Genomic DNA, 25,372 nt, shown 5'->3' on the forward strand with positions numbered 1-25,372 from the left:
TGCCAGGCACTGTTCTAAACACTGGGGTAGATATAAGATAATCGGATCCCTGTCCCACATAGAGCTCCCAGTCTTAATCCTATTTTACGAAGAGGGAACTGAGACACAGAGAAGATAAGTGACTTGCTAGAGGTGACACACCAGACAAGTGGTGGAGCTGGAATTAGAAGCCAGGTCCTTCTGGCTCCCAGGCTCATGCTCTATCCACTAAACCATGCTGCTTCTTGGAGTATGCTTCTTATGGTCTTCCATCCATGCCACAGAGCATCTTTTGTGAAAATCCATGCACTTGGCCAATCAATGATATTTATTAAGCACTTACTCCATGCAGAGCATTGTACTAAATGCTTGGGAGAGTGCAGTAGAATAAAAGGACACGATCCCTACCTTCAAGGAGCTAACAGTCTAGACCACTTCAGCCAGTTCAAATTCACTCTCACGTCCTACAACTCTGCCTGTTACCTCTCTTCTTTAGCCACCACTCCTCCCTCCTTCCCCAACCTTGCCAACTACTTTAACAAAATTGAAACCATTAAGCTCCCCCAGATCTCCTCCTCACCTCTCCAGCTTTCTCTTGCCCCTGTACCCATTCCCCCATCCTTTGCACCCATTTTTCAAGAGGCGGTCTCCTGATTTCCTTTCGGCTCTGGGCTTGCACTAAACCAAACTGTGGCTCCCTCACCACCTGTTCCCAAGGAGAGGCACAGGTGCCCAGCCAGGAAGACTCCTACTTTGGTCCAGAGGTGACCAGATCACTGTTTTGTCTGCCACAGTCCAAACCGGGAAGTCCACCTGCAGAATTCCATGGTCTGGATATCTATAATGTATTTATTTCTATTAATGTCTGTCTCCCCCACTAGATTGTAAGTTCACTGTGGGCAGGGAATGTATCTATTTATTATTGTATTGTACTCTCCAAAGCGCTTAGTACAGTGCTCTGCATACAATTGACTGACTGAGCTGGCCCAGGGCAGTGTAAACAACCGGTCTCAAGGGTCCTGGGAGAGGGAGCTCCTGCAGGTGCCTGACCCGCCTCCCTCTAGCTCTGGCCTCTTTCTTTCACTAATCGCTCCAGTGACAAATGACAAAATGCGTGAGGGTACCACAACCGATCCATCATTCATCCTCTTATTAGGTTGAAGACATACACACGTGCCCGCACACACACTCACACACACTCTCTCTCCCTCCCCCCTTCCTTCTTGCCCACCTCTTCAAGACCCTCAGCTAGCTAGCACTGCCACCCGACTCCCTTCAGCTCCTCGGTTGTTGTTAGACATTGTTTTCTTTTCCATTTAAGATCTGTAACGAGAACTTGGCAGAAACCAGATACAAATGGGTCAGGAGGCCCTTGTGGTTTTTTAGGGCTTGTTTTCCACAACCCATTCTACCCTGCAACATACTTAGCAAGAATGAGCTGGCAGGAGATCTAACCAACGGCAAGAGGCAGGCTGCTGAGGGCAGCATTTCAGACGGGCGAATTTGGAGCCCTGAGATGGGCTTCCTGCAGTACAAAGCCTGGGTGTTTCCTTACACACACACACACACACACACACGCACACACACACACACACCCTCTCTCCTCCTCCTTCCCTCCACCCCCTCCACCCCCCACCCCCAGCGGGCACCCGGGAATTCTCATTGAGAACAGATGCTACTACCCGTGATGCCAGCCACGTGCCATGCATGGCATTTTCTCCTTGTTTAAGCTCCCAGCCGGTTTGTTATTTTATTTTATTTTTTTCCCTCTTTTTTTTTCTGACTTCTCTTATTCACACTGGCCCAGCCTCATTTTTTTGTTGTTGTTGTTACTGCAAAGGTTAGGCGCTTCCAGGACTTTACAAAAAAAGAAAAAGAAACCACAACAACCCCAAAACAAAATATCTTCTAGCCTCGGAATGCACATTACTACATGCATGGAAGCCTTATTCCCTCTCTTCCCCCATCTCCCCCCCCCCACCCCCCACCCAAATTACACTGCTGAATCTGGGGTTCTGGGCTTCAGTCCTCTAAACAACAATCTCATCTCACTCTTCGGTATGTAGAAGAGTAAAGTACCACTTCCCCTCCCCAAATCATTCCACTTTCCCTCCCCAAAGCATTCCACTTCCCCATGGACAGGAATCTAGAGAAATCAGTCCTTTCCCTGTAGGATCAAGCAATCAGTGGTATTTATTGAAAGCTTATTGTGTGCAGAACACGGCACTAAACACTGGGAGAGTACAAACACAAATACAATAGAGTTGGTAGGCATGTTTCCTGCCCTCAGGGAGCTTATAGTCTAGAGGGGAGAAGCTTACAACTCCCCCTGTTTCTCCCCCTTCCCTTTGTGAATCCTTCACAAAGTGTTTGATCTTTGAGGGTGCCCTGTGGGTGCTTGGACCTGAGCTTTCCTCACTCTCCTCCCGGAATCCCGAACCCCGGTAGGGGAGGGGAGGGCACTGGGGTCTGAGGTGAGTGTGAAGAGGAGGGCCTGCAGGCAAGGGAGCAGGGACCGTGCAGTGGCGACCCACACCAGCCTGCCCCATCCCTGACTGGGATCAGGGCAGCTGTGGTGTAGAGAGTCCAAACCACCCCATCAACCACACCATCACAATAATAATAAAAATAATAATGGTAATAATGGTACTTGTTAGGCACTTACTATGTGCCAAGCACTGTTCTAAGCACTGAGGTCAATACAAATTAATCAGGTTGGACATAGTCCCTGTCCCACTTAGGGCTCACAGTCTTAATCCCCATTTTCCAGAAGTTACAATTGATTCCCAGAGAAGTGAAGTGACTTGCCCAAAGTGACACAGCAGACATGTGGCAGAGCTGGGATTAGAACCCAGGTCCTTCTGACACCCAGGCCCATGCCCTATCCACTAAGCAACACTGCTTCAGGGGGCACCTCCTTCTTCCCGGGCCAGAGTTTTTCCATCTGTGACTTAGATCTATCACAAGCAACTCCTTCAATGGGAGACAGGAGGAGGACTTCAGAATAAAGTGGTTGAGCAGTGTGGAAAATAATGTGGATTAGTGGAACCCAGAGAACTTGGGTTCTGATCCTGTTTCCACCACTTGTCTGCTGTGTGACCTTGGGTTAGTCACTTTACTTTTCTAATACCTCACGTTCCTCATCTGTAGAATGGGCATAAAATCCTACTCCTATTTAGACCATGAGTCTCACGTGGGACAGGGACTGTGTCCACGTGACCATCTTGTATTGCCCCCCCCCCCCCGCTTGCCCCCACCCCCCAGCGCTTAGTACAGTTCTTGGCACATAGTAAGTGCCAAACAAATGCCACATTATTATTACTATTATTATTAACAGGTTAGGGACACCTCATATGAGGTGAAGGGGTGCTTTGCAATCGCCGTCTTTTGGGGGAGGAGCCCGGTTGAAGAGGAGAGCTGACCGACTGGCGTGCTGCCCTGGCTGTGAGCCAGGCACTGGGTGGGCAGGAGTGGCTTCCGGGTGTGGTGGCAGTCAATTTCGAGGGAGGGCCCGGGATCTCCACCCCAGCTCCAGACCCGTCTGTTCTCAGGGTACCGGCCCTGCCCTCGCCTACCCACCCCCTCGGCTGAGGATTCCAAGCTCAGTGTCCTGAACTGCAGCAGGGCCAATTACCAGGAGCTGGTGGAGGAATCGGCAGTGGCTTCACGCCCGTGAGGACAGCCTTGCCCAGGGGAAGGGCTGAGGTCAGTGGTAGGGTCAAGGGAGTTGGTGTTAGTGGTGGCGTGGCTGAGTGCCTCTGCTGTCTCTCTCTCACGCCTTTGACTCCGTCCTCCCGCCTGGCACCCCTCTTGCTTTGTATCCTGCAGACCATTAGTGTCCCCACCTTCAATGCCTTGATAAAATCACACCTCCTCCAGGGAGCCTCCCCTGACTAATCTCTCATCTCCCCCCTGCCTCCCCACTACTGTATCTTCAGTGCATTGAATCTGTATTCCCTGACCACTTGTGGAACTCACCCACTCCTTCTTTTTCCCAGCATTTGTATACATATTTTTTTAACTCAGTTGCTTCCCCCATCTGTAATTTTTATTGTTATTATTATTGTTATTCTTGTTATTTAGTGTCTTCCTTCCCACCTAAACTGTAAGATCCTCAAGGGCAGGGATCGTGATACAATTGTTGTTATTGTATCGTACTCTTCCAAGCACTTGGTACAGTGCTCTGCACGTAATAGGCACTCAATAAATATTGATGATGATGATGATGATGATGATGATGATTATAAAGGTTAAAATGCTTATTATGTGTCAAACACTGTTCTAAGCCCTGGAGTAGATACAATGTAATCAGATTAGACTCGGTCCTGTCCTACAGGACAGTCTAAATTGGAGGGAGGGGATTTAATCTCCATTTTACAGATGAGTTAAATGAGACACAAAGAAGTTAAATGACCTGCTCAAGGGCACAGAGCAGTCAAGTGGCACAGCGGAGATTAGAACCCAAGCCCTCCAACTCCCAGGCCTATGCTCTTTCCACCAGGCCACAGTGTTTCTCAGAAATAATTATAGTATTTCTTAAGTGCTTACTATGTATCAAGCACTGTACCACATGGGGCTCACAGTCTGGAGAACAGGTATTGAAACCCCATTTTATAGATGGGGAAACTGAGGCACAGAGAAGTTAAGGGATTACCCAAGGTCACCCAGCAGCAGACAAGTGATGGAACTAGCATTAGAACTCAGGTCCCCTGACTCCCTACTTCCTCTCACGCAGCTTCATATTGTACTCTTCCACCCACTTAGTAGGTTGTTCTATACACAGTAAGCACTCAGTAAATACCATTGACTGATGAATTGAGTGAAATGCTAGGTTATCATCACCATAATTAGCAGTCTTGAAAAAATTGCTATTCAGAAACCTGGGCCCAGCCAGCCAGTGGGACCTGACCAGACTGCAGAATCCCATCAATCCCTTGTGTCTGCTGAGTCTGTATTTTGTACAGAACCCAGTACTAAGTGCTTGGGAGAGTACAGTAAAAGCACTCACTTCCCTATCCTCAAGAAGCTTCCAATTCCCTGGGCCTAAGGACATTCAGTAACTAGTCACAGCTTTACAGAGAGATTTTAAAAGTTTCAGGCCCACAAAACATTTTACAATTGCTAAGCTTTCACATACCCTTCCCATTCTTGGCAATGTCCTAAAGAAAATGCATCTGTTATAAGGGCGTATTAAGACCTCGAGAAACACAGTAAGAGTTCACAGTAAGAGTTCCATGGCTCATATTCCACATACCGGCAGATAAATCCTTTCAGAGTCCTTTAATGATTTTTTTTTCAGTTCTGAACCTTTGGGTTAGCATGACTTTGGGATGATAAATTGGATGTTGACTTCAACCTTCCATTCCATCTCTAGCTAGGGTCTGCTCCATCAATCAATCAATCAGTGGTATTTATTGAGTATTTACTGTGTGCAGAGCACTGTGCCAAGCACTTGGAAGGGTACAGTGTAAGAGAGTTGGTAGACATGTTCTCTGCCCACAACAAGCTTACAGTCTAGTCGGGGAGGCAGATATCAATATAAATCAGTACTTTATGGATTAGTATGTAAGTGCTGTGGGGTTGAGGGAGGGTTGAAAGAAGGGACAAATCCAGTGTAAGGGCGTCTCAGAAGGGAATGAGAGAAAAAGAAATTGGGGCTTAGGGAAGGCCTCTTGGAGGAGATGTGCTTTTAATAAGGATTTGAAGGTCAGTCAACCAGTGGAATTTATTGAGCGCTTATTGTATGCTGAGCACTGTATTAAGTTCTTGGGAGTGTATAACAGGGTTTGTAAACACATTCCGTGCCCACAACGAGCACAGTGATAATCTGTTGGATGTGAAGAGGGAGGGTGTGCCAGGCCAGAGGCAGGATGTGGGCAAGTGGTCATCGGCGAGGTAGCGGAGATTATGGAACAGTGAGTAGGTTGGCATTAGAGGAGTGAAGTGTGCAGGCTGGGTTGTAGCAGGAAATCAGGGAGGTAGACTAGGAGGGGTCAAAGTGGTTGAGTGCTTTAAAGTCTATGGTAAAGAGTTTCTGTTTGATTCAAGGTGGATTGGCAACCACCTGAAGCTCTTAAAAAGTGAGGAAAAATGGACTGAATATTTTGTAGAAAAATTGTTCACGTAGCAGAGTGAAATATGGACTGGAGTGAGGAGAGAAAGAAGGCTCATGCAGTGATCAAGGCAGGGTAGGCTAAGTGTTTGAATTAACGTGGTAGCTGTGTAGATGGAGAGGAAAGGGCGGATTTTTGTCATATTGTGAAGGTTGAACCAACAGGATTTGATGACAGATTGAATATCTCAATGATCTGCATATCCATCTCACTTTTGTCCATATGGAACCTATTCTCTGAACAAGTGTCTTGTTTACATTCTCTTTATCTCCTTGTTGTGTATCTAATTTGCTCCTCTATTGATCTAGTGCATCTGTTTCACAGTATGTTCTCCAGGGTCCTTGAACTTGTTGCATCCTGTTGAAAAGGGCCTGTTGACACCTCCTTGGTGTCCCTGCTCCTCTGCTTTCTCCTCCATCCTTCTCTTGAAAGCATTCAAAACCAAGTGATGGGATTTTGGCTGGTTGTTTGACAACCAGATTCCTAGATGTCCTGTAATATTGGTCAGTGGACTTTCCATCTTCATTCCTTGTCACTTCCTACTGTCCCTCCATCCTTCCCCTCCAGGCTGCAGAATGGAATGTTCAGGGAGGATTAGGGCAGAGCAGTGCCTGTTTGAGAGTAGAGCTACCTGAGGTGACCTTGGAGAGAGCAGTCTCGGTGGAGTGAATCGATCACCGGTATTTATTTAACACTTACTGTATGCAGGATACTATACTAAATGCTTGGGAAAATATAGTGAAACAGAGTTGGTAGATACGATCCCTGTCCATCCTGCTTACAGGGTGAAGGGGCCAAAACCCTGATGGAAGGTCCCCTTTTCCCTCTGCTACTGCTACCTCTCTGCTCCCCCTCCACCCTCTGCTCCCTCCCCCTTCCCCCCTTCACCTCCCCTCAGCTAAGCCCCCTTTCCCTCTGCTCCTCTCCCTCTTCCTTCCCCTCCCCTCAGCACTGTGGCCATTTGTATATATTTGTATATATTTTTATTACTCTATTTATTTTGTTAATGAGGTGTACATCCCCTTGATTCTATTTATCGTGATTATGTTGTCTTTTTTTTGTCCATCTGTCTCCCCCGATTAGACTGTGAGCCTGACATTGGGCAGAGATTGTCTCTCTCTTAGGCCCAGCTGGACATTCCAAGCGCTTAGTATAGTGCTCTGCACATAGTAAATGCTCAATAAATACTACTGAATGAAAAAGAGTGGTTAGAGAGGAAGTGAAGGTAGTTACGTGTTCAAACCCTTTCGAGGAGTTTGGACAAGAAATGGGAGTGGGGAGATGGGGAGATAACTACAAAGTGTGGTGAAATTTATCATCATTTTTGTGGAGGAGAGACTTGATTGAACATGTTTGAAAGGATAGGCAAAAGAGCCAACAGAGAGTAAGAGGTTGAAGATGGTGGTCAAGGTGGGAACAAGAGCAAAGGACCAGGATAAAAAGTGGGGCCCGTGGGATGGGAGTCAATGAGGGGAAAAGTAGTGTCACTGAGTAGACAAGAAGGCTATATGGTAACAGGCCAGGGGGACTATGAGTGGCAGAAGTCAGGCTAGATTCTGGATTCCTAACAACAGCACTCATCTGCACCCATTTGATATCTAATATTCAACATAAGCCCACAGTATTAATCGATTGAAATCTCCCTTGAAGTTTCTAATTTCTTAGCGCTTTCCTTCTTTTTAAATGGAATTTATTAAGCGCTTACTATGTACCAGGCACTGTACGAGGTGCTGGGGTAGATCCAGGCTATTCTCGGGTTGGACACAGTCCCTGTGCCACATAGGGCTCACAGTCTGAATCCCCGTTTTCCAGATGTTATAATTGATCCCCAGAGAAGTGAAATGACTTGTCCAAGGTCACATAGGCAGGTGGTGGAGCAGGAATTAGAACCCAGGTCCTCTGACTCTTTCCATTAGGCCTGTGTTCTTTCCATTAGGCCACACCACTTCCCTTGTGACATCCCCTAAGTTTCCTCAGTTAATCCTCGTCCACTAGTGTGTCCAAATCATTCTTGGGCCTACTGGTATTTTCTGTCTGTACCAACTTTCTGATGCAAAAAGGCTGTTTCAGGGTGATTCTTGAAAGTATACAGTTGTTTACTAGTGGGTGTATTAGTGCTTCTCCTGAGGCCCTTTAGGAAGAATATATGTGGGCCAAAAATCTTGCATGTTCCATAAGGCAATTTTTGTCCCTACATGGTGGAAAGTACCATGGACTCAGATCCAGATGTTGGCTCTCAACCCGTTCCTGATTCTGTTTCTTGTCCTTTGCGCAAGCCTAAGCAAGGATTTTCCTTACTCTTTGCCTCTGTCTCCTATGTAAAATTGGTTTCTCACCAGCTTCCCAGGTGTGCTGAATGCAGGACAGGGTGGATGCAGAAGTATCATTAGAAGTAGGAGGTTCTGAGCACCCAGTGAGTACCCTGCGCTGAACTGAGGACTTGGAAAAGTTCAAGAGGAGCACAGGACCCATTCCCTGCCCACCAGGAAGAATAGGGGAAACAGACATAAAACGGATTTACAAATTGCACATTCAAGCACTGTTCTAAACGCTGGGGTAAATGCAAGTTAATCCAGTTGAACACAGTCCCTGACCCATCTGGGCCTCACAGTCTAAGTAGAAGGGAGGACAGATATTAAGTCCCCATTTCACAACTGAAGAAACTGACGTCCAGAGAAGTGAAGGGAATTAATTACCCAAGCCACCCAGTAGGCAAATGGTGGAGCCAGGATTAGAAACCAGGTCTTGACTCCCAGGCCTGTGCTTTTTTGACTAGGTCATGCTGCTTCTCACTACTAATTGAACATACAATTACATCTGCATGGGTGGAATCTGGCTCACCAGGATGGGTAGTGAAATAGGTGTGCAGAGGTTCCAGGAGAGTGGCTGGGGCATAAAACCTTCGAACCTACGATCGATGGAGGGTGACTGCCGGCCAGGTCCTTTGATCTCTCTCAAGTGGAGCACCTGATCCTGAAAAGGTGAGGGGCACTGTGGGGAATATCCGGTGGTGCAAAATCTCTGGCCTCCTAGGATTCTCTCAGCCCACCTCAGCCCCCACTCTTGTGTGCCCGATTGCTGAAGGAGAGAAGGAAAATGAGTGGTGGGGGGGGGGGGAAGCGAGAGAATTAAAGAGAGAGAGAGACACATAGCAAACTGCAGGAGGGCCAAGAAAAATATTTAATCCAAACAATGAACATTGTCGTTTCCTCCCACAGTCTGCATTCCCAGTCATCTTTGCCAGGCAGGCAGGAGGGCTCCAGAAATGCTGCGCTGCCTGGCCGAGTGTGTGTGTGTGTGTGTGTGTGTGTGTGTGTGTGTGTGTGTAAGCAGAACACACGTGTTAGGGGCACTGCGGTGTAGCATTACCATTGCCTGCCCGCTCAGAAACCGAACACCGACCAGAGAGCCTGGGGCGAGGGGACAGAGAGAAACCACTGGCCATAGGCAGGAGGTTCCCGTGGGGAGAGGATGGTCTCCTGGGGTTGCTGGAACGGGAGGAGCCCGAACTGGACCTCTGCAGCTCTCTACCCCCTGATGTTTGGACTCTGGGTGCCCTGGACACTGCTGTATCCTGCTCTGCTCTCTTGCCCTCATTTAGCCCCATGCCCCATCTTCTGCCTCTCTTTTTCTTGTCCCCCTTTGTGTCTGGTGGGAGATGGGAGCAGTGTCCCCCCCCAGCAGACCCTCTCTGTGTCCCGACGCAGCTGGGCTGCAGAGGACGACTTGGGACCCTGGGCCGGCCGAGGACACCCTGCCCCTTTGCCCTGGCGTTTGCAAGCAGCTGTCGCAGAGGCCCTGCTCCCGCGGATCTGTCATTCATTCTTTCATCATAATTACTGAGCACTTACTGTGTGCCGAGCACTGCACTAAGAGCTTGGTACTGTCCTGCGGTCTGAGTTTGGAGAGCCCCTAATGCCTTCTCCGGACACGGTGAGGGTCAGAGGGATCCTGCTCCGTCACACCGGGAATAGCAGCTGGAGCTGTTGAATCCATTGGCCCTTTGAAAGGGAAGAAGCAGGGATGTAGTGGTCAGGAGGAAAGGTCAAAACAAGAGCGTTCCTGGGGAACGGCCCCCTCTCCGTTCGCTCACTTTTATCCTTCTGCTCTCCTTGGGAAGCACTGGGGCAGGGAGGATAGAAGGAGATGAAGGAGGAAAGGAGTGAGGTGGAAAAGCAGGGGGGATGGAAAAAGGGATTCTCATCATCTTTCTCTAGCCTCCTCTTCACGATCCTCCTTCATCTCCCCTCCACCCCCCACCCCCAAATCATCCAACTCACACCTCGGAACTTACCAATTCCTAAACTCTGCATTTTCTAATTTGAAAATGATAGTGTTCTACTTCAGAGTATAAGCACCTTGTGAGCAGGAAATGTGTCACTTCTTTGCTTGTACCCCCTCAGGTGGTTGGTAGAGTGCATTGGAGTTGCACCCAGTGAGTGATCAACAGATGTTCCCTGAACTACTTGAGCCCCATTTTGGCACAACCTTTGCCCTGGCCTGCATTGAGGGGGTGCTGATGTCCCTCAGGAGAGGTGCAAAGAGCAAGAGTGGTGTGCTCGGTCGTGCTAAAGAAAACCTGGATTGGAGATTTAGGGTGGTCAGGGAAGGGGACGTGGGGCCCAACTAGACCTGCAGACCTAATCTTTGCCTAAGGTCAAGGAGAAGGGCATCCCCTGTCAGGGGGGCTTGAGGGTGGTGGTAAGCTTTCAATCAGTGGTATTTATTGAGCTCTCACTGTGTGCAGGGTAACGTACTAAGCACTTGGGCGAGTGCAATACAATGGAGTTGGTATATACAACCCCTGCCCTCAAGGCACTTATGGCCTAGTCGGGGACACAGACACTGAAACAATTACAGATCAAGAAAGCGGTAGAGAATAAGGATCGGACCCAAAGTGCTGTGGGGCTGGGGTGATTGGATTGAAGCCCACTGTATTCTTTGATTAGGGCTGAGCCACAAGCAATGTTGAAGGCAGGGAGACTGAGCGAGCCCAACTCTGTTTTCTGGGACAGGGGTCGTTACACCGTGCAGACTTTCAGTGATGTCGGGGTGTAAGGTGGGGGAGGGAGGGAGGGTGTTTTTGTGGGGGGGAGGGGGGTGCGTGCATGTGCACTTCCAGGCTCCCACTTGCCTAAAATGAATGAGACAGAGAATGCATGTATGTGTGTGTTGCACGTGTTTGTGTGTTTGTGGGGCCTTCCAGGTCATTCTTTAGGCCGAAAGTGAATTTCTTCATCTTCCTGTTTATCTGCACTGCTCTGTTATGCGGGAGGTGGGTGTAGTGGACTAAAGGTCATCAGCTGCAAAGGAGCCCCTGGGCCCAGTGGTTTTGAAGGCAGCACTCCTTTCATGGGGCATTTTAATACTCTTACTCTGCTTCCCTCAACTTCCAGGATTCTCAGGATCAGGGCTTCTGGGGCTAGACAGGATTGTACAAATGGGTTGTTGACTGGTAGAGCTTCGGTCTCTGTCGTGGCCCCTCACTGGCCATCCAGGACAGAGGCTGAGTCCCATATGAGTAGTTACAATCCATCGATCCATCAATCAGTAGTAAGCATCGAGCACCTCCTGGGTACAGAACACTGTGGTAAGCACTTGGGAGACTACAAAAGAGTAGTAGATAGATTTCTGCCCTCAATTTTCCATCCCAGGTGGATGAATAGAGCCTCCATTTCCCCTGTCTGTAATTTATTTTAAGGTCTGTCTCCCCGTCTAGACTGTTAAGGTCCTTGTGGGCAGGGATTGTGTCTACCAAATTTTTGGCACTGTACTTTCCCAAGCCCTTAGTACAGCACTCGGTGGCACAGGAAGCACTCAAGTACCATCAATTGATTGATGGATTGATCGCCAGACCCTTGGATGGGTAAGGCGTGAGGCTTTGCTCATGTTCTGATGCTGCTGGCAGGGCATTTGAGAGGAAGCTAGGACACTATGCCCAGCACTGCCCAGCTTGAGGCCTGGCAGAAAAGCCATGTCCCCACAACTGTGCAGAGCCCTTGTTTCTCTGATACTGTAATCTGCCCCTCTCCCTTCCCCAGGGGAGAGAAGGCAAATGGTTGGCTTGCAGTATTTAGAGACCCGGCCCCAGTAATTCAAGTCTCTTACTTCCCAGGATCCATTTGCAGAGGGGGGTGGAGGGAATGCAAGGGGAGAGGGAATGTGTCTCCCCTCACCTGTGGTATGTGATTATCATCATTGTCTTTAGGGAGAAACTAAGGGTAGCCTAGAGAGGATGAAACACCCTGATCTCAGTCCAGGATGAGGCCAGCAGGGCATTAGGAGAACCAGCATGGTGTAGTGGATAGAGCACGGGCCTAGGAGCCGGTAGGATCTGGGTTCTAATTCCGGCTCCGCCACTTGTCTGCTGTATGACCTTGGGCAAGTCACTTGACTTCTCTGTGCTTCAGTTACCTCATCTGTAAAGTGGATATTAAGACTGTGAGCCCCACATGGGCCAGGGACTGAGTCCAACCTGATAACTTTATATCTACCCCAGCCCTTAGAATAATGTTGGCACCTAGAAAGTGCTTAACAAATACCATCATCATTATTATTATTATTATCTGACCCTGCTTTCCCCAACTCATGGGTGCCCAGAGCAAGGCCTGGAGGTGTCTGGCCATTGTCAGCTGGGAGAGGGGGAGGACAGGAGGGGGGAATGGTGCAGAGATAGGCCAGCCCCCTCAGCATCCCACCGTTCCCAATAGCACAGTGGCAGAACAGCAGAAGTTGCCCCCAGGGTGGATTGGGATAGGAGTCTCTCCCAACCCTGCAATCTTGATTCCACAGTGACAATCACCAGCTCTGCAAGAGGGTGAGTACAGCCCAATCTAGTTTTTCTGTGGGATGGAAAAACCCAAATCTTTCTCTTTCGTTCTCAACTCTGCTGACAATATTTCTGACTGGAGAAGAGGGTCAGGGTATGGAGCTGGGGAGCACAGGAGGGGAGAGGAGGAGGCTGGGTCCCTGAGCCCTGGAAAGGTGGCCATAGGTGACTAAAGGGGGAAGGTAGGTGGATAAAGGGGGAGAGATGACCAGCAGCCTTCCTGGGGGCTATGCCACTCTCCCCATTCAGCTACACTTTGCCTGCTAAGGAGGGCTTGGTTGCGTGATCCCCTCCCTCCTCCTGTGTGCCCAGGACTCTGAACTCCATGGGGCAGGCGGGCGGGTGGAGGCGGAAGAGGCTGAGTGATCTCTTTCCTTGTTTTCCCTCAGCAATTAGAGGCAGAGAGCCTTGGCCACCCGGCTCCAGGCTCTCTTTGCCTTGAAACAGCTGTTCCCTTGTGTCAGGCACGCACGCCTATTACGCCCGGAGCTCTGGTGCTACTCCTGGGCCAGGACCACCTCTTGGGTCGGACTCACGGGACCATCATCTGACAGTCAGGTGGCACAACAAGCACACAGCCCACTGACCTTCCGGGGGCAGAGGGGGCGCGTCTTCCTGATGTAACCCCAGCTACCAAGAAAAACACGCTCTGAGATTGTGCTGCTTTGCTTCTCGGTATTTTTATCTTTTTCCTTGAAGGCACCCATAAGGTGGGATTCTCTGGCCCCTTGGGGAGAATCAAACTTAACAGACTAACTATGTGATCTGGACAAAAAGAGAGTAGAGTCCAGAGGCGGTCTTCCCCCTGGTGCTGAGAACAGGCAGGCTGGGGTTCAGCCAACTCAAAATAGATGCTGGAATCCTCCTCGCAATCTCGGGGAGAGAGGGCAGAGCAGAAGTTTGGAATTTGTGGAGGCTAGAGCGTGACCCAGTTCCACGGATGCACAGGGCAGAGGCCAGAAGTGTCTGTTTGTTGTTATATTGTACTCTCCCAAGCGCTTGGTGCAGTGCTCGGCACACAGTAAAATGCTCAGTAAATACGACTGAATGAATGAAAGATGTGGGGCAAAATCTATTTGCTTCCCTAGTTCCAGCTCTTGGGAGTATGGTTCCATTAGGAGTAAGGGACCCAGCTGCCTGCTCCCGTGAAGGAACGTGGCCTGGCTGGCACAGAGGCTCATCAGCTATAGGAAGAAATAGGCTTTAGTCTGCTGTGATGGTGTGATCAATCCCTTCCCCGGGTCTCAGTAACGTAACCCTTCCAACCGTGGGTCTAGAGAGAAGACATCACCTATCTAGAGGAACAATCCCCCAACATGGCAGTTATCACAGGGTACAAAGAGCTAATTGCAGCCTCTGGGCATTTGCGGACAGATAGGGGTGGCAGCTGACGGCTGAAGGGAAGGTCTCAGGAGTGGGGACGAGGACCATCAGCTTGTCGGAAGGTTTTTTTTGTTTTGTTTTTATGGTATTTGTTCAGCAGTTACTATGTGCAAGGCACTGTTTTAAGTGCTGGGGGAGATACAAGCTAATCAGGTTGGACACAGTCCTTGTCCCACATGGGGCTCAGTCTTCATCCCCATTTTACATTGGAGGTGACTGAGGCACAGAGGAGTGAAGCAACTTGGCCGAGGCCACACACCGGCAGGGCGACAAGTCTACGCTGCCATGAAGGGCCTTTACTGAGTTGGCTAATTCTTGGATGGGTTTGGCTCCAGAGCATCTTACAATACAGGTTCGATGTATTTGTTACTTTAGGTCTGGCAGGGCCTCACCTTCAGTAGCAGGCGGATGGAGGAAGGCACTGAAATGTCATGGCCTTCTCTGCTGTGGGATCCCCCTCTTCATCTGTGATGACACCGGGGCCGGCTCCTCCCTCCAGAGAGGCAGGGATGGCATGGACAGGGATAGGGCCGGAGGTCATCGGCGACCTCTGGGCGTTCTTGGTGGTCTGCATAATCCAGAGCACTCCCGCTCTGGCATCCCACTGCCCATCCACACAGGTTCTTTACCTTGATTTGCAGGACCTGGCCTGGGTTTCTGTAAGTGCCACCAAATGCCGTGCAGTTATGTAGGGGCAGGAGCCGCTTTGCTGCGAGGAAATGCTTTATCTCAGAGTCACTTGCACCAAACCAAGGACACATATCTTGTGCTTCTGTTGTTCTTTAGTATACAGTGCCTTGCACCCAGTGGACACTCAATAACTACCACAATCCTTTCCACAGCGAGGCCCTCAGCCCGCCTTTAACCTGAGGATGGTGATGAGACAATTTCTCCCTTCTCTCCTATTTTTGTTTTTCAGAGTTTCTTTGGGCACAGCTGCCCAGCTTCCCTCTATTTTGGCCACCAGGTCCACCATTTGGTTAGGATGAGTCACTTGGTTTATTTTCTGGCAAGCTGATTTTGGGGGCCTGTCTAGCATATTCCACTTGCCAGTTGCAGGCCTGCACCCAAGTGCTACTCCCATGGGACCCCAAAGTCTCAATCAATCAATCCATCAATCAGTGGTATTTATTGAGCACTTACTGGGTGCGGAGCACCGTACTAAGGGCTTGGGCAAGTACAGTATCACAGAGTTGGTAGCCAAGTTCTCTACCCACAACAAGCTTACAGTCTAGAGGGGGAGACAGAATTTATAGAAATATATAGGGTACAGACATATACATAAGTGCTGTGGGAACCGAACCTCATCCGTTGAGTCCAGCCCCCTAAATTTAGGCAGCCCACCTCCAACTTGTCATTGGAAGAGAAGACTTTGCCACTTTTCTTGACCTCCACAGTACAGGGCCTCTCCCTCCTCTGCCCCCAACCACCTCCCAAACCTTTCCCTGTTGAAAAACTCTTCCTTACATTTGACCGGAATCACTCAAACAGTGGCGGAGCCCCCATTCCCAGGCACCGAAGATGGCTATGATCTTGCTTCCGCACTCGTGTGGTCCCGCGAAGAGGACCAGGCTTCCTTTGGCCCTGGAATTCGGGCCAGGCAGGAGTCGGGAACAACGTCAGTGTTGTGTCACATCATCTCCGTAGCTGGCGCCGAGGGAGTAGGTGAGCCTGTGGGCGAGATGTCCAACTGAGAGCTTGACCTCCTGTTCCTCAGAAGTCAGCCAGGGTGCCGCTAGCCGGCCCCAGTATCCAGGACATGGGGTCGGCCTCGATTTGAAAATATCATTCGGCTTCCCTTCCTGTTCCCCATTGACGTTGCTGCGCAGCTGTGGACCAGCTGTTGCATTCCACCCCAGACACAGCAGCATTTCAGGGGTGGGCAGAGCAATTAGAAAGAAAACAGCATGCAGCTGCACACATTATTTTGGGCCCCTCCAGTATGAAATGGGGTGCATAAAGACTACCAAATGCCAACTTGCCTTTTAGTAACACTTCAGAGCAGCAAACTGGTCACCAGTTTCTGGAATACTTGGCTACTCTTTCTGAAACAACGCAGGCTGGGTATCTTGACCCTCGTTGAGCAAAGGAGTAGACTGAAACTTGGGAGGAGACAGGAAAGGATGAGGCCCGAGGTGGCAGCCGGCCAAGTTCTGGTCCCTCTGGGAGATCCTGAGGCTGCAGTGAGGCCCACACCAGCGAGCCCACCCGGCCAGGCTTGGGGTCTCTGCTGGGATGCGGTGGCTCAGGAGGGACAGCAGCCAGGGGCCTTGGGCTAGGGGATGGGTGGCCAGGGACTTCTTGCAGGTACACAGTGTGTGGGAGGGGCTGTTGCGCTGCTCTCTCCAGCCCTCCTGCACTGCCAGCCTGCAGTATTCATGCTCAACAGAGTTGCCTGTTGCTGCCGACCTTATCAAACATTCCCTTTTGGGGTGAGACACTCCATTAACTCTGGTTTGGCCTGGGCCTGCTTCCAGTTTTGGTTCCTGTTAACTTGCGGCGATCACGGGAACGGATAGAAATGGTTTGGTCAGGCCTACCGCTCCCTGGGATTACCCGGCCTCTGTGGGTGGACAAACACTCCAGCGGGCTGCATCAGGACCGCTGGCCTCTCGGGCCCTGTCCTCGCACCTCGAGGTTTTCAACCTTCCCAGCCCGGGAACAAGGTAGGTGCCAGTCTCTATGGTTCCGGCGGAGAGGGGCGCCAAGTTGGGGTGGCCCAGGAAAGCCTAGGATGGGAGTGACCCCGGACGGACCCCCTCTCAAATGCAGCTGACCACCCCCAGGCTGACTGCTCTGGAGAGATCCTGGGGGGGACTGACCGACTGACCACCTGTTGTTTCTCTTGCCAGCCTTTCCAGGCCGACGGGTGGTGTGACACCATCAACAACAGGGCTTACTGCCGCTACGACGGTGGGGACTGCTGCTCCTCCACCCTGTCCTCCAGGAAGGTAAGTGATCACCCCCGGGGCCCGTGTCCACGACCCCCTCCTTCCGCCCCCTGCCGGGACCTCATCTTCCAAGAGCTGTTCCGGAGCGACTAGCCCCGGGAGGGCTGACGCTTCCTGGAGAGGGAGAGGGGACAAAAAGGGCCAAGCTCGAGGCTTGTATGCCAACAAGTCAAAGGTCTTGTGCCACAAAGATGTCCAGAGGTGAATTTGTGTTGAAGACAAAAGTCAATCACTGCCCAAACGCATCAAGGTGAGGGTAAGGGTTATGGGTACATCAGGGGGCAAGGTTAAGGATAAAGATACCGTGTTTCACTGCTTCACCCATTTGCACCTTGGCCACTGGGGATTTATTTATTCAAGATTTCACCCAGATTGGCAGCAAGGGAGAAGAGGGACAGGCCCCAGGGCCCATAAGGCAGAACTGTGTGGGCCTGTGGCTGCCATTTGGGCTAATGAGAAGCAGCGTGGTTTAGTGAAAAGAGCCTGGGCTTTGGAGTTAGAGGTCACGGGTTTGAATCCCTGCTCTGCCACTTAACTGTGTGACTGTGGGCAAGTCACTTCACTTCTCGGTGCCTCAGTTACCTCATCTGTAAAATGGGGATTAACTGTGATCCTCATGTGGGACAACCTGATTACCCTGTATCTACCCCAGCGCTTAGGACAGTGCTCTGCACATAGTAAGCGCTTAACAAATACCAACATTATTATTATTATTGTTAATTCATTCATTCATTCAATAGTATTTATTGAGCACTTACTATGTGCAGAGCACTGTACTAAGCGCTTGAGATGAACAAGTCGGCAATAATGATGATAATGATGCCAGGATTGAAGGGGAGCGAGTTTGTGTCGGGCAGCCTGACCACCGCTCCGAAACACAGCACTGCCCCCTCCAGAGCTAACTCTTTTCACCCTTGCACTGATTGGTGGCAACCTGGGGAGCCCATTGGATGAGGGAGGGCTCCACATTCCTTGTTCTAAATGCCAACTCCTCACCTTCCCCCTCCTCACCTTCCCCAGGACCTTCCTTCCTCCAGAGAGTGATGATGCAGACCACTCCCAGAGGCTGTTTCCCTTCACCTGGACAGAGTCCTCCCCTTCCCTGCCCTTCATACCGTCCACTCAGTTCTGGCCAGGAACTGCCCTCCGTGGCTCTGTGCTGCTTCTCCAGCACTCCCTGCCTGCCCTGGTGGGTGGGTGGCACCATCTCACGTCTTGGGTGAAGTCAAAGCAGGGCCCGGGAGGAGAGCCCTGCGGAAGGGGCGACCACATATCTGGCCCCAGGCACCTCTAAGACCCAGAGAGGGTCTCTCAGCTCTCCTCCTGGGCCAACAGTCCTCACTGAGTCCTGACAGGGAGGGGTGGAATTCTGTGGGCAAAGCATGACAACTAAACACAGGAGTGAGAATGAGATAAGAATAATAATTATGGTGTTTAAGCGCTTACTATGAGCCAAGCACTGTTTTAAGCACTGGGGTCGACATAAGGTAATCAGGTTGTCCCATGTGGGGCTCCCATTCTTAATCCCAATTTTGCAGATGAGGTAACTGAGGCACAGAGAAGTTAAGTGACTTGCCCAAGGTCACACAGCAGACAAGTGGCAGAGCTGGGATTAGAACCCACATCCCTCTGACTCCCAAGCCAGTGTTCTTGCCACTAGGCCATGCTGCTTCTCAAGACGTTCCTGCATGCCCCCCAACAAAGGCCGATTCACCCTCCAGTGAAAGTGCCAGAAGTAATGCGGTTTCCCCTTCAGGGCTCTCATCTACTGCGGCGGAGGGGGCGGTGGGGGAGAGAATGACAACAACGACATCTGCCTGCACTCTCCCACCAGGTGGTCCCGTTTGCTGCTGACTGTGACCAGGATGAATGCACTTGTCGGGATCCAAAGGCCGAGGAGAATCAGCAACTGCATTGAGACGGCACCTCTGTCCCCGACCCCCAAGCCCTCCCCTCTTGGGGGAGGGTGGGCAGGCGAGGAACGGGGGAGAAGGAGAAAGAAGGGGCAGGGAGAGAGAGAGAGCGCGAGAGTGAGAACATGCAGGGGCGCACATACCCCTTGGAGGAGAGAAGGGAGGAGGAGGAGGGGAAGGGAGAAAGAAGCACTGGGGAAACAAGGGCAGAAAGATGCAGTTCAGAGGATTGCAAAAGAAATGGGAGGGGAAAAATAGGGGATTAACCAACCTCTTTTCCCCATTCTCAAAGGGGCCACAAGCACAGCCTCGAATGGACCCCTGGAGGGGCAGCGCTGAATCCTGGAAAGAGAACTGTTGGGTACAGGGATGGTGACGACGGGGTGTGTGGGGGGATAGAGAGGTGCCCAACGATCCCTTCTCCTCCTCTTCCTCCTCCACCTTGCCCTCCTCATACCTTCCTCCCTTCCCCCCCTCATATCCGGCGCGGAACCCAAAGCCAAAATCCTAGGGGAGAAGCCCTCGCGGCCACCTCCCCCTTGAATGGCCCATCCCCGAGGCGGGGCCGCCGGCACTCCCATCGGCCCCGCTCTTCCCCGCTTCAGCTCTCTAGGCTCCTTTTAGCAATGAGGAGGTTAGTTGTGAACGCTCCACAAGTATTTAAGCATAATTATATAAATATATGAAATATATATTTTTTGTTGCTATCAAGCTAGAAGATACCCTTTGTCACACACATGCTGCTGTGACGTACGTATGTCAAAAGAGCAGGCTACGGACAGAGCTGGGGCTGGGAGGGGAGAGCGGCAAAGGGTCTCAGCAAATGGAAAGAGGGGCTCGGGCCTGGAGCCGCAGAGCCCAGGAGCAGGGCCACAGCCCAGGGGTAGGAGAGTGGTTAGGGGAACACAGGAAATCACCCCACTGAGGCCAGCCTCCCCGCACGCTTCCTCGCAGCCCAACTTCAGGAGAAACCTGGCCTGGGGACATCCTGGCGGTGGCCCTGGCCAGAGTGAGGGGATGCCTCACCATTTGTGCGTAAGGGAGATCTTCTCTGGGGGACGGAAGATGGGTGGGGAAGTGTCAAGGCTGAGAGAAAGAGAGAGGAGAGATGGGCAGGAAGACCAGGCATTGTTAGATTAGCCTGGCAGAATGGGAGATGGGCAGCCATCCTCACAAGGAAATTCTTACCTCCTCCAAACAGGGAGAGATGAGCAAGTGAACAAGTGAACACTGCTCTTGCTGCTTTGGGCCTAATAAAGGTCGGGTGGGGCGCGTCTCAGTTCCCTGGAAATCTCACTGCCAATGTCTAACCCGCTTGACTGGGATTTTTCCAACCCATGCCAGGCAAGTGGATCGGCATGTGGGCCAGAGGACTGTTGGAGAACATATATGTTCTGCCCAGTAGCGTGGGTTTAATTGAAGACTCCCTCCCCTCCCCGTTCCCGCCAGTCCCGGCCTTCCCGGTGTGGACACCCCCGCCGAATCTGGCGTACACTCTGCCTCTAGGACTCCAGGGGGTTTCCGGGACCCGAGCGGAAACAGGAGAAATGTGTATGTGTGTGCCTGTGTGAGGCCGGGGGATCTCCCCACACCGACATCGGCTTCCTATGAAGAAAGCCTTCCCGTCGCCCTCCGTTTCCGCTGTCCAACCTCAAGGCAGGCCTCTCTCTTCCCTTCGCTCACGACCGGCCCAGAACCGGTGTGTGTAAACAGGCCTGGAGATTACAGGGTGGCCGGGGGAAGATGTGTGTTGGGTCGAGGGGGATAGAAGGGGCAGGTGGACCCGAGGGAGAGACGGGACATTTACGGAGGAGTCCATGCTGCGGTGCCCTCACTTGCAAGCCGGAAACCCGGCAAGGGGGGGATTACCTTTGGCAGAGGAAGATGAGAGGATGACCTCGGAGGGAAATCCGAGGCCCGAGCCCGGCCGGTGCTGAAGCTGGAAGCCTCTGCCCCGCAGAGCCGGGAACGCCGAGGGAGAAACTGCTTGTGGAGCGAGGACGACACCCTGTGGCCAGACAGGAGAATTGCCGCGGGCTCAGGCTCCTCGCCTTGGCTTCACCTTCGAGCCTGGTGGCCCGGGGCCCACTGCCAAGTGTGCTTCTCTTTCCCGCTAATGAGCACAGACTGGGTTCCATCTCCTCACCTCCCCGGGCAGAAGCGGGTGGCGGGGCCTCCGCCCCACGCGTGGGAGTAGCGGCCCTCGGGGAGGCTGGGGAAGTGAGGTGTCCATCCACGGACTCTGCAACTGACCGCCGGGGACCCGGGCCTGACAAAGCCCCAGAGTTGGAGGGGGACGCACCCGCAGAACTGGACACCGAGGCCTTACCTGGATTCTGGTTCCCCCTTCTGCTCCCGGGGCCTCAGCAGGTGGCTTCGTCACACAGCGAAGCAGATGCGTTCACGGCCTCCCGTCTGGAAAGCAGCCTGGCCGCAGCCGCGTTGGAAGAGAGCAGCGACTCTGCTCTCGGGGAAGAGAAGAGGAGGAGGAAAGGAAGCCAGATCCGCTGCTGGCCCCGTGGGGAGGAAAGGGTGGTCGGCATCTGGAAATCAAGATCCCCACCTCTCCACTCCTCCAGCTGGGACTTAAAGGCTACCAGCGTCTGTGGCTTTTCAAAGACCTAGGTGCTTCTGGGGCTAAAGACACAACACTAAGTCTTTTTTGCCCAGGGCCGGAATGAGAGGAAACCGTCTTGCCCGCTGGTTCACCTGACTACCACAGAAGCCCCCTCAGCCTGCCCGGGGGTCATGGGCCTCAGCTGTCCATTCCCAGGAGGGCTCGGGGGCCTCGGGAGCATCGGAAGGAGCATCCACTGGGGAGACTTCCTCATGACCTCCCAGAAAGGGACAGAACTGGGCAGGCCGTCCACCTTGGTGTGGAGGGCTGCGGGCCTAGACCAGGAGAGACTGCGGAACTTGGAACCTCCCCCCACCACATACACACACACACCTCCCCAAACCCATTTGCTCCAGAAAGATACCAGGGACCAAGGTTTGGACTTTGTACTTTGTTTTTCAATGTTTCAAATTTGTTTGTCTTTTTGTCTTCATCCTGGGCTCAACCGCTGCTATGGGAGAGCAAGATCACAGCTCTGCCCAACTCAGAACCGTCAGTCAGTCACAGACCACTGCCACACACCTCTACTTCACCTCCGCCCCCTCCTCTGCTGCTGGTCAGGGTCAGGCCTGACGCCCCCACCCAAGCCAGCCCAGAAAAAGTGGTCTCGGGGTCAACCAGCAGTGCCCTCTGCCGTCCCCTTCACCGCGGGATCCCCCAGCCCAGGGGGGAGTCGAGCCTCTTGCTGCTGGGGGAAAGTGGGGAGTGAGGAGGAGAGCTCCTCGCTCACTTCCCGGTCCCAGTCCGAGGCTCTCTCCTTCCTTTTCCCTCTCGAGTCTTCACCCACCTTGTCAACCTGGGGCCCCGGCCTGGTCTCCAGACAGACTCTCTCATGGCAAAAGCACTGACCTGAACTGCAGCCTCCAGCGAAAAGGAAGGAAGAAAATGCCAGAGATAGAGTGAGGGTGAGAGAGGGGGCTAAGCTCGCTGCTGTCTTCTCCCTCCCCCTGCCCCCTCTCACCTGGCTCTCCAGACCTTCCCTTGGCTCATCTCCAACTCCATGGAACTGCTCTCCGGCACATCAGTTCGAACCCCGTGGGAATGGCGTGACTGGGGCACAGTGAAAGGAACTGATCTACTGTATTGTAAAACAGCTAAAGCCAGTTATTTTCTATGATTATAACATGTTCATTAAAAAAAAAAAATCAAACCCACACCTGCTCTGAAGCTTCTCACGAGTTTACATCTCATCACCTCCTCTGGGGATGGGGTTAGGGTGGCCGAGAGGAGGCATTGGAGAGAGTCTCCCACGCTCCTGCCCCACCAACAAGGTTAGCAGTGGGTAGTAAGCACCTCGAGGGCCAGGTCTGGCCCTCTGGCCTCCTGGTTCTGGGTCCTTGCACAGGGACTAGCCAAACTGGTCAGCGTTCCTCCCGTTTAGTGCCCTCCGCTGAACAGCCCTTTGATGAGTAGAAAATACAAAATGTTCCTGCTCTCTCCATCCCATAACCCTACACATTCCCCCAGTCTTCCCTCAGTTTGCTCCTCATCTTAGACTTGGTCAGCTTTCACCACTGCATACCCTGGCAATCACTCCCTACCTGTATCCGCCACCTTACCGCTCTATCTGGTGAGACTCAAGGTAGCTGGAAGGCCTTTGGAGGGGATGGGGGCTGAATAGGCCCCTGTGGGCATCAGACTGGGTGACCTGGGTGGTGGGGCCGCCTTGGGTGAGAGAGTGGACAGCAGGTTCTGCTGGGAGGCCCGCGCTCCTCCCCACCCATCCCCTTGGCCTGGCAGCATAGTCGGGGAGAGGCAGGGCCAGCATGGGTACTCCTTCTGAAAACCCCTGGTTGGCCAGGGCCTGCTCTCGGCCTGCCCCGTGGTGCCAGTCCTGCTAATGCTAAGTTGGGCATTTGGGACTCACTCAGGCCCTTCCCAGATTATCCTAACATCCTCTCTAAAAAATTCTGCCCATCCTGGCGAGTCCAGAGCCTGTGCAGGGTCCTGCCTACCCAGAAGGCTGTAACACAGGGTCCTAGAGTCCCAACTGGGCCAGAGGAAGCTAGCCCTCCCAACAGAGAGATCCAGGTCCCTTTACTCCCTAACATCCACCCCATTTCTTTGGGCGACAGGGGACAAGGAGGGTGACACCCTCCACTCAGCTCCCTCCACCCCCCTTCTGCAGGGCAAAGCCAAAAGCCAGTCTAAGGGTGCCAAATCTGAACCCAGGACTCACACCCTTTCCCAGAGTAGACCAGGGTTAAGGGGCTACCTGCTCCAGGACTGGCCTCGTCGTCTGACTCCTCTGGTCTCCCAACAAGTCACTGCCGAGAGGCTGCAAGGAAAATCTAGTTCTGTGGGAAAAACAAATCCAGAATTGATTTGGTCAGCGGAGGACAGAGCCTGAACCAAGAGGGTCTTTTAAAATGGTCACAACTCCCTTAAAGGGCAAGAGGCCTCAAGAGGCAGCGTGGTCTAGTGGAAAGACCACAGGCCTGGGAGTCAAAGATCCTGGATTCTAACCCTGGCTCTGCTATGTGTCTGCTGTGTGACCTTGGGCAAGTCACTTTACTTCTCCATGCCTGTTTCCTCATCTGTAAAAATGGGGATTAAGTCTTACTTCTTCCTACCTAGACTGTGAGCCCCATGTGGGACAGGGACTGTGTCCAAATGGATAACTTTGTAGAGATCCCAACGCTTAGAACAGTGCTTGACACAGAGTAAGCCCTTAACAAATACCATTATTATATGATTTAATTCTGTTTTTCTTCCTTAAAGGCCTGGGGCTAAGTAAACAAATGTATAATATAAACACTGACCTAGAAACCAGGTGAATAGGGCTAGAGCCACACGTCGGGCTTGTTAAACAAAAAGGCTCGTCCCAGCTTCTTCTTGACTACTGGGAGACAAGGAAGACAGAATCCTGGGATTATTCACCGTAATAATGTATGGATGTCACGCCCTACCTCTTGGAGGCCACAGAAGCCCTTAGCTCCCCTGCTGATAATTGTTCCCGGGGCTTGGACCCACCACAGTCTGACAGCCATTCCGAAGGGACGAACACCAGCCCAGGCACCAAGGCAGTAGGAAGTGTCCCAGTCAGCTTCTTACCTAAGCACCGAAGTTGAGGCCCTGAATCCGAACTCACCGGTCCAGATCTGAAGACAGTCAAATCAGTAGGCCTGAGAGAACAAGACGAAACTATGCCATCATTTGTTTTGGACAGGTTTCGCACGAATTACCCACCCACCATTTGAGCTTAAAGACATGGGGGTGAATGCGGGGGAGGGAGGGAAGGGAAACTTGGTCTTCCCAGAACAGGTTTTCAAGGTAAGTGAAGACCTGACTAAATCAAGAGTTGTGGGCTTGAAAAACGCTTGTGATCCCTAAAGGTTTGGAACCCACATGGGAGGTGGATGGACAATATAGGATGTAGCATGTCTGTTTTGAGAGGATGTAAGGAAGACTGAGCTGACTCAGCTCCCAAGGGAATGGGTCTGCATGTGTATGCCCACTAAGTGAAACTCTGCAGAATGCCCAATTTCTCTTGGCTGCCCCACTTGAAATTTAAGGAAAAAGGGAAGGGTACTCACCCAGCTTGATATTGCAGGCAAGCAGACGCTGTTATTTTCAGGAGATTCCAC

The 25,372-nt window shown here is 51.8% G+C and overlaps 1 protein-coding gene and 1 long non-coding RNA gene across 2 annotated transcripts in view; one reads left to right on the forward strand and one right to left on the reverse strand.

The window, feature by feature from the left end:
- The window catches only part of PAPPA2 (pappalysin 2), a 157,045-nt gene extending 137,599 nt beyond the window's left edge, over nucleotides 1-19,446 (forward strand). Inside the window, exons 21-22 of the mRNA XM_029081125.2 lie at nucleotides 17,157-17,255; nucleotides 19,090-19,446. Of these exons, the coding sequence (XP_028936958.1) occupies nucleotides 17,157-17,255; nucleotides 19,090-19,173 (183 nt within the window). The 3' untranslated portion in view covers nucleotides 19,174-19,446. The remainder of the gene's footprint in view (nucleotides 1-17,156; nucleotides 17,256-19,089) is intronic.
- On the reverse strand, nucleotides 9,253-19,520 carry LOC114817379. The gene is made up of 4 exons (XR_003765232.2): nucleotides 19,440-19,520; nucleotides 15,772-15,975; nucleotides 14,697-15,013; nucleotides 9,253-10,093 (listed from the first exon to the last, which is right to left on the reverse strand). It is a non-coding gene; the product is annotated as an uncharacterized LOC114817379 (long non-coding RNA).
- Nucleotides 19,521-25,372: the final 5,852 nt, after the last annotated feature.

The sequence above is a fragment of the Ornithorhynchus anatinus genome, chromosome 16 (genome assembly GCF_004115215.2).
Source record: "Ornithorhynchus anatinus isolate Pmale09 chromosome 16, mOrnAna1.pri.v4, whole genome shotgun sequence".
NCBI classification, from domain to species: Eukaryota; Metazoa; Chordata; class Mammalia; order Monotremata; family Ornithorhynchidae; genus Ornithorhynchus; species Ornithorhynchus anatinus.